Below are 9,150 nucleotides of genomic sequence, written 5' to 3'. Positions count from 1 at the left end.
GTCTGTCCATCCATCCATCCATCCATCCATCCATCCATCCATCCATCCATCATCTGTCTCTTGTTTCTGGGTTGGGTCTTGAGGGCAGCAGCTGGAGCAGGAAGTCCAGACATCTCTCTCCACAGCCTCCTCTTCCAGCTCCTCCAGGAGGATTCCAGGTCAGCTGAGAGACATGTCTCTCCAACGTGTCCTGGGTCTCCTCCCAGCTGGACATGCCTGGAACACCTCCCCAGGGAGGCGTTAAGGGGACGTCCTTACCAGATGAACCACCCCAGCTATACTCTGAGCCCCTCTCAGGTAATCAAACTTCTCATCCCATCTCTAAGGGAGAGCCCAGCTACCCTGCAGAGAAATATCATGTCTGTATCTGAGATCCCGTTCTTTTGGTCACTACCCAAAGTTTGTGACCAAAGGTGACTGTAGGTATGAAGACCAACCAGTAAACAAAAATAAAACCACCTGTTTTCTATAAAACTCACTTTGAGAATTTTCTTTTGTGTTCAGTTGCACCATAATTAATCAAACTTGGAGGAACAAAACTTACTGGCAGTCATCGAGCCAGACGTCTCCTCCTCTCAGCCAGGCTCCGTGGTCCTGGTTTTTGTAGGCCACAAAGTGATGAACCAGAGCCGGGACTCTGGGTTTGAAGGGATCTGCATCCTGGTGTGGACCATACCTGCATGGTTGGGAAGGTAACACATTGTTGGCATTAACCCAGTAATCTGAATATTCTCCAAAGATTCAAAACAAAAATGTGATGTTGGATAATCTAAAATAAAAGACCCAGATTTTAACTTCAGATGCTCCTGTGGATCCATACAGGATGAAATTGTTGCTTTTATCAATTTCCTGCTCAAACAACAAACTAAAAATATTTCTAACATGAGGAACACTCCTTGACCCCAGCTTCAGATGTTTATTGGTGATAAATACTACCAGGATATAGGAGCTTTCCATGACTTTTCCCTGACCTCAGCCTGTTTACCACCCTGGCTGTTTGTTTGAGTAAAGATGTCCCCCAGAGCCTGACCTGGCTCCAATCAGAGACAGGAAGGGTCTCTTGTCCCTGTCGTTGGCCCGGGTTGTCTTTACTCCATGATCCAGGATCAGTCCAGCCTGAAACAGAATAAAGACCATGAAGCTGAAAACAAACAGAATTCAGAATAAATCAGATTTATTAGAAATTCACAGGTCCATTTAAACAAAGCTTACTGCAAAAAGGTTTTAAACCCCCACATCCTCCTTTTTTATTATTTTCCTTCCAATGATCCAATATTTCCTGTAATCTGTTAAAGTGGTCTGGATCAACAGTTCTTCAGACCCTCTGAAGGTCTTTTTTCCTTGGACCTGACTCTTTCATCATATTGTTCAGTTCGTGCTGATGAAATAAGGCAGTGGAGGAAAAACAATAAGTAAAGTCAGGTTTTAAAAACTCTCTCTGGTAGATCAACAGAGAGCCATGTCTGTAAGAAACAGGAATAAATCCATCGAACTGAGAGCTATCACCATTTTTTCTGCATCATTTTAGAACAAGATGTTTCTAATTTTAGTCATATTGATCAGGTGATCAGGTGAAGGAAAGCGGTTCTGGTAATATTTTTATTGTAAGGGGTTACAAGACAGCAGCCTCCAGGAGCTGTGGCCTGAAAGTCATTGGTGTCTGTCGCATCAATGACAAATAAATGATAACCGTTATTTTTTTGTTGTTTTTAACCTCTCAGAAGCTGAGATAGTAAAACAAACACACTAGTGTCAAAGGTAGAAGGTCGTGAAGAGAAGTGTAGGAATTTTCAGCCCATAGTTCTGAACGGTAAACAGTAACCCACAGGCCATGTGTTAAACTCCAGAAAGGAAAAAAAAACAAACTAAAAAACAAAAACCAAGAAGTGTTTGTTTCAGTTATTTTGATCTAGACTTGATGCAAAATAAAAAGCAACACAGAACTGAAGAACATCTCCATCAGTCCATCTTCTTTCCGGGCTGCAGGAGCTGCTGCCCGTCTCAAATACAAGTACTGTCACTCACCCTGTAGTTGGAATGGGCTCGGTTGTTGCTGAACTGTCCCATCGGTGTGTGTTCGCTCTGACCCGGAGAGTAGAGACCCTCTGAAGGGCCCGTCGGCACATGGTGGAAAATAAACCAGAAACCCGTTTCCTGGGGGGGGTCACACACACACACACACACACGGCTCGAATGAATGACTCTGCACCGAGCAGCCTTCACTGTGATGGAGGGCCACTTGGATCAGGCTGAGCTGATGTGTTGTTCGGCTGTTGTTCTGAGTGTCTGTGTGAGCGTGAACCCACCTCTGAGCCTGCAGCAGAACAGTTGATGAGGTTGTTATTGGGGTTGGCGATCCAGAAAGTAGAAGAAGCACTGTTAAAAATGAAATTGAAAAAGAGAGTTATAGTTCTGTGCTTTTACCAGTCAGACATAAATAAAGAAAATGATCGAACTGTTTTTCCCACAAACATGCAGTAAAATGTTTCATTTCTCTGCATGGCTCCTCTGCTGCCTCTCCTAATAAATCCTAACCTGAGCAGAGAAACTGCAGGTGTGGAGCCGCACAGACCACTCCTGCTGCCAGAGGAACAATCTGTGGAAGCTAACCACAGGAAGGAATGGGAATCCAAACCTAACTAACAAAATGGTTTTGGTTAATTGGGTTTATAATTGGACAAGCTGATCACTGTGGAGTGGTCTGAAAGAGGAGAAGCCTGCCCCACTTTGTTCAAAGGTAACTAACTTTTACTCAGAGGAACCTTTAATGAGCTACTTTTTACTAGAACTTGAGGTAAAGGGGGTAAATGATCTCTCTCTCTGCACAGCTGCAGGAAAAAATTGAAGTTCAACCCAGAAGATTGATGCCTCGTTTACTTCAGAAGTCAAAACTCAGATCTGGGAATGACATCAGAACCAACTTAACCGTCTTCCAGCTGTGAACTCATCGGATTAGTCAGTAGTTGTTCTCAGTAACACAAGCTGGATTTCTCTGTGTTCAAATGTGTTTCCTAATGGAGGTTGGACAGCTAATTTATGAGGAACAAATCAACTAAAAGTTTATTCCCGCAGGTATCACAGATTTTCTTATCAAGTCAGCCATATTGGATACTGAAGAGCTGGTCAGGAATCTTTAGTTTCAATCATAGGGAGGAGGATGGATGGTTGGACATTTCAGAAACAGAAGACTGATAAAGGTCCAGTACTATGGTACCTGCAGTCCTGGCGGGGGTTTGCCACGTATCCGGGGTACGCTCCATCAGTGATACCTCGACACATTTTACTGTCTCTGTCTGACGGCAGCAGAGTTCCTGCTCTCACCATCAGACCCAAACAGTGGACAAACGAGTTCCTCTCCTCTGGACCGTCCTCTGTGAAGAAACAGTGGCCCAGCGTGTCGTAGCCCACCACATCCTTGACCTGGGGGTCAAAACACGATACAGTCGGAAAACATTCTGGACAAAGCTTTTATTTTGGTTATTAGCTGTTCACTTTTAATCTCTTATTTTATTTTGTAATCTTTAAATTAATTTACACACTGTTCTGTATATTTTCTGCTGATGGGGTTAAGTTGTGGTGTGTGTCCTGATTTATGCCAGTAGGACTTTGAGTTTCCATTGACTGAAGCCAAACTTGACGCTCTAAGGATTATCTTTGTCTTAATCCACAGAATGAAAATTCAAACTATTTACATCCACTGCAAACTCACTACAAAGATTACCAAAACCACAGTGGTTAGAAACGCATTAAATAAAGAAAAAGGAGAAATCTAAAGTGAGAAAAAGACAGAGGAGTCAAAAGACTGTGGCTCCACCCTCATGTATCTGACTGGCTGACTGCTCAGACATCTGTTAGCCACACCCACCACATTAATGTTCAACACTCCTACCTGACAGCAATGATATAAGTCAAACTCTCAGGAAATTTTGTATTTTAAGCACTTAATCGCTATAAAAATGAACTAAATATCACACATATGTTATTTTGTCATTTTAAATGACTTTCAATTACTTCTGCAGTACTTATGAACTCAAAATTATACATTCACATTTTTAACCCTTAGAAGAACTGCTTGTCGGCTCCAACGAGGACCCTGTGATGAACCCTGTCCAGAGTGTAACCCTTCCCCTTCCCCCATCCTACATGTTTGTCTCAACGGACAAACCTGACATTAAAACAACATATAACCTCTAAAACCTGTGAACTGACCAGCAGTCCATTGGTGGCGTGGATGGTGACGCAGCGGGAGAAGGAGTGATGAATGGATACATCGCTGACAGATGTTGGAGGGCTGTAGCCTCCTCTCTCATCCACGTCTCCATTCCTGTGAAAATGAACTGGATAGTGACCCATGGTTTGCTGGCCCATGTGCAGGAGCTCCACCCCAGATATGTGAACTGCCCTGAATCCCCACTCCACCTGGACAGAAGAGACAAAACAACAAGAATCATATCTAAACTCAAACGGACTGACTCAGGAACAGGTCTATAGGTGACCCAGTTAACAACAGTGTACCTTCAAATGTCCACCAAAAGGGTCAAAGGTGAAGAACTTGCAGGCTTCGTGGCCGTAGCAGCTGGGCTCAGTCTCACCACGGAGCAGGATGTTCCGGGTCAGCAGGCCAACCTCGGCCCTCATATCCACCCCATCCACCTCCTCACCCATGTGGATGAACTGCGGTTTACCTGGACGCACATGTGCCCGCACACACACGTAACATATGTCATCAGGAGGGACAACCATATAAAGTTCTTTTAAAGATAATATCAGATCTAAAGGTTTGTGCTTAAGGAACTGATAAAAAGCCTGATCTCACCAATTCTCAGAGGAGATAAACAGCATTTCATATTTCATTTCTTTTTGCTGATAATGTTGAACCATGAAGGAAAATACCTGCACAGGTTTTTGACCTCGATATGAAAGCATGTTGGTGGCGTGTTATGCATTAATAAAGGAATTGCAGAGTGAGAGTGTGCAGTATTAGGTGCTGTGAAAAACTTTCATTTTAAATTCAGGACTCTTCAGGAAGCCATAGAGTGATCAGTAAACTGAGATGAATCTTACCTTTGACCCTAATTTGGTTGGGCTGACAGTGTGGACAGGGCAGCAGCGTAAACTCTTCAGCTTGATGCATGGAGTAATCTGTGCTGGCTACAACCACCCGATCCTTAGGTCCCCAACCTACTGGCTGCTCCGCAAGATCCAGGATGCTGCTATCCAACGACACGTCCACAGAGACAGAAACCTGAGGACGAACTGCAGGCAGACCGGAAGGTTAAAGGTCAGTGAGACCTGAGGACAAACTGCAGAGAGGCAGGAGGGTTAAAGGTCACAGAGACCTGAGAACAAACTCCAGAGAGGCAGGAGGGTTAAAGGTCACAGAGAGCTGAAGACAAACTGCAGGCAGAATGGAAGGTTAAAGGTCAGTGAGACCTGAGGACAAACTGCAGAGAGGCAGGAGGGTTAAAGGTCACAGAGACCTGAGGACAAACTGCAGAGGCAGGAGGGTTAAAGGTCACAGAGACCTGAGGACAGGAGGGTTAAAGGTCACAGAGACCTGAGGACAAACTGAACAGAAAAAGGAAAACAGTTGCAAGTGGAAATATATTTACATTTGTACATTCGGCAGTCAGAACCACAGACAGGAAGTGATAAATGTACCTAGTTTTCCACACAGGAAGCGGACTCTATAGTTCTGACACATGCCATGACTCTGGTCCTGGTTCCGGCAGATGAAGCCATAGTTCTTGTCATTCTTGTAGATAACATCTCCGGTCTGGTTGCATGGTACACCATCGTGGCTTTCAGCCTAAACACAAAAATAAAAACAGTAGAAATCAATCAGACCATCATTAGACAGATGCTCTGATGAAAAGATGAGCTAATAGCAGGTCTGAACCGGACCAGGACCAGAACAGATTCCACACCTCTGGTATACGAGTTTATGCTGACACTATTTTCTTGTTGTTTTAGACTTTTCCATCAAACCAAAGGCCGACTCATGGATCAGTACTAGTGACAGACCAAAGTCAGACTCATCAATCCTCACTGTTAATGGACCAAAGATTGACTCTTGGATCATTTATGCTAACGGACCAAAGGACAACTCATGGACTGGTACAGGAATGGACAAAAGGCTGACTTGGGAATTGGTACTGGTAACAGACTAAAGATTGACTCATAAATCCTTACTGGCACAGGACCAAAGACTGATGCAAGGATCAGATCTGATAACAGATCGAAGACTGATCTGGTCTTAAAAATGCTCTAATGTAAAATGAAAGGTTGTGTAAATGTTCATAAAATAATGCTAGCATGATTTCTTAAAGAATGGCTGAGACTGGAACTGTTTAAAGACAAAAGAAATGTGTTCTGGTCCCAGTCCGGCTCAGACCAGCTGTTATCTTGTTATGATGTATAATGATCTCATAATGTCCCGTATTCTGTAGTACGAAGTAATAAATGTATTTATGATGAGTCAAAATGCAATAACTCAGTTAGACATCAAATTATCCCAAAATTCACTGATAGAAATTTTAGAAAATAATTTCCTCCTACAGTCCTTTTTCTGTGAAGAAGTGTTGAGGCTGAAGCATAGCTGTCAGTTTATTATTTATATTTTCCAACATAAACCCACGTCTATATGATTAAAGAGTCAAGGTTTACCTGGATATCCAACGGACTGCTGCACACTTGGTCTGGATAAGCCTTCTGCAGGTCAGAGAGCTTCTCCCAGTCTCCAGATCCCCTTTCATCGTCCCTGTCAAACCAGTCAGTCCACTCTGTCTCTGTAGGACACACAGACAAACTAGATTCATTCAGTTCAGGGGTCCATGTGGGTTCAGAGTCTTTTACATTAAGGCTTTGACCTGCGGCCCATTGATGCTGTCAGAGAGGACTTAAATCAGTTCTGTCCTATAAAAAAAACAGACAACAAGTTCATTGAACTTTCCCCTCTGAGCTGGTGGAGACTTCATGTTCTGGGCTTTTTCCAGGTACTTCAGCATTTTCTCACAGTTCAAAAGTATGCAGGTTAGGTCAACTGGAGAATCTACAGTCACCTTACGTACGCATGCCTGGTTGAGTCTCTGAGTAACCTGTCCAAGGTGTACCCCTCTCACCCAAGGATAGGCCCCCAGGCAGCCGCAATACCAAAAAGGAAAAAATGAGTCCCAATTCACAACAAACTAAAACACTCTGAGAGGTCAACAGGTCAGTTCAGTTCAGCGTGGCAGTTTTTTTTAAAGTACATCAGTGGGATCCTTGATGGAGCTCAGTGCTGAGCTCTCTTGCTGTTTGTTTTTGTTTAAATTCTGCATGGTTGGTCATTCAAATCAAATCAGTTACAACAGAGACCATCTGCTAAGCATCAGGCAGTCCACCTCAAACATTTTCCTGCATTTTTTGGAAACCCAGTGTTTTTTGAAAATCCTGGTTTGGTGGAGCAGCAGCCCTCTGTAGGACCCGGAGACAGATGGGAAAGTGTGGGGGAGCAACAGTTGGGACTTTGGACCACCATCTAATCTATTCACCTGGCGAACCTCGGTTCCCTACCAAACAAAACGTACAAGTTGTTTCTTCTCAACAACATAAAGAAGAACATTCTGCTGCCCACTGAAACCTGGTTCAGTGAATCCATCTCAGACATTACTCTGCATCTACCAAGCTTCCAACACCACTGCATGGATCGACTAATGGAGCTTTCAGGAAAAACGAAATGCAGAGGAATTTATTTCAATATCAACAAAGGCTGGTGTACAAATGTCCCTGTGTTAAGCTCTGCAATCCAAATATAGTCACGTTTCCTGAACTGCAAATCTTTCTATTTAAAGTCAGAGTTTGCCTCTTTCTTTCTGGTCGGAATTTATATCCCACCTCAGGCAAATGTGAACAAGGCTCTGTGAACTCTGGCTGACCAGCTGACCGATCTGAAGTGGATTTAACTATACCCAATGAAACAGTGAACTCCTGGGCAGCTTTGGGACTCACTGATCAGTGCCTGGTTCAGTCTACAGGCAGGAACTTAAAAGTGCTGAACATGTAGTTCAAACTGTAAAATGTGGATGAGTGGACCAAAGCAAGAACTTCAGGACTGTTTTGACTTCACCAATTGGAATGTGTTTGAAGCTGCATATGACAACCTGCATAAACTGACTACACGATGACATCATATATCAGCTTCTGTGAAGACGTGTGTCGTACAAGACCTTCTGCACGTGCAACGGCAACAAGCCATGCTTTTACTCCAAACTGAGAGAACTCTGTCAGACTAAGGAGGAGGCATGCATAGAAGGGGACTGGGCTCTATCCCAGCAGGAAAAGAGATCAGAGCAGCAGGTTTTCAGCCAATGACTTTGCACCTGTGTGGAGAGGACTGCAGAACATCACCAGTTACAGAAAACCATCCCCTCCTGTTGATGCAAACACAAACCTGGCTGATGACCTCAACGTCTTCAACAACAGGTTTGAAAAGGACACATTCTCACCCATCACCCACGTCAGTCCAGAACCAATGGCTACCTTCACACCTCACATCCCCCACAAGAATTCAGGTTCCACTCAAAATATACAAGGATGTGAGCCATCTCCTCCACAAACAGAAAATCAGGAAGGCACCAGGCCCAGATGGGGTCTTCTCCTCCCTCCTCAGAACCTGTGCTGACCAGGTGGCTCCAGTCTTCGCCGAGATCTTCAATAAATCCCTGGAGCTGTGTGAAGTTTCAAAAAAAAGTTAAAAAACAAAAACAACTGGACTTCTATTCTGTAGCTGAAGACGTTTCGCTTCTCATCCGAGGAGCTTTCTCAATTCAGAAATAGAGAGTGTGGAGTCCAGTTGTTTTTGTTTTTTAACTTTTTTTTGAATTTACCATGGCCTGGATGACTGAGAATCTACACCAGCATATTGCCACGCACTTTGGGAAGGACACCCTAGGAGTAGTGCGGGAGTTTGAGAAGATGTCAAGGAAGCTTGCTGACTACAGGAACCATCTTCGTTTTAGTTTGAGATGCAGACAGGAAAGACTCATCCCTAGCAGTTTAAAACTCAACTCTACTATCAAAGGACATAGAGCAGAGGAAATACTCCAGAAAGCCCAACACAAGCTGCTTAGTGAAAGAATTAGACAGATCCACTTCACCATGGAAGCGCTC

The 9,150-nt window shown here is 43.8% G+C and overlaps 1 protein-coding gene across 1 annotated transcript in view; it reads right to left on the bottom strand.

Moving 5' to 3' along the window:
• LOC108251361 (cell migration-inducing and hyaluronan-binding protein) overlaps positions 1–9,150 on the bottom strand; it is a gene marked incomplete at its 3' end in the record, with an annotated part of 47,937 nt that overhangs the window by 11,654 nt on the left and 27,133 nt on the right. Inside the window, 10 exon segments of the mRNA XM_037979644.1 lie at positions 545–676; positions 1,031–1,116; positions 2,026–2,154; positions 2,307–2,376; positions 3,215–3,420; positions 4,210–4,419; positions 4,516–4,685; positions 5,065–5,256; positions 5,662–5,809; positions 6,667–6,788. Of these exon segments, the coding sequence (XP_037835572.1) occupies positions 545–676; positions 1,031–1,116; positions 2,026–2,154; positions 2,307–2,376; positions 3,215–3,420; positions 4,210–4,419; positions 4,516–4,685; positions 5,065–5,256; positions 5,662–5,809; positions 6,667–6,788 (1,465 nt within the window).

The sequence above is a fragment of the Kryptolebias marmoratus genome, linkage group LG15 (genome assembly GCF_001649575.2).
Source record: "Kryptolebias marmoratus isolate JLee-2015 linkage group LG15, ASM164957v2, whole genome shotgun sequence".
Classification (NCBI taxonomy): domain Eukaryota; kingdom Metazoa; phylum Chordata; class Actinopteri; order Cyprinodontiformes; family Rivulidae; genus Kryptolebias; species Kryptolebias marmoratus.
The sequence above is the reverse complement of the archived record's forward strand: the minus strand, read 5'-3'. Positions and strand labels throughout refer to the sequence as shown.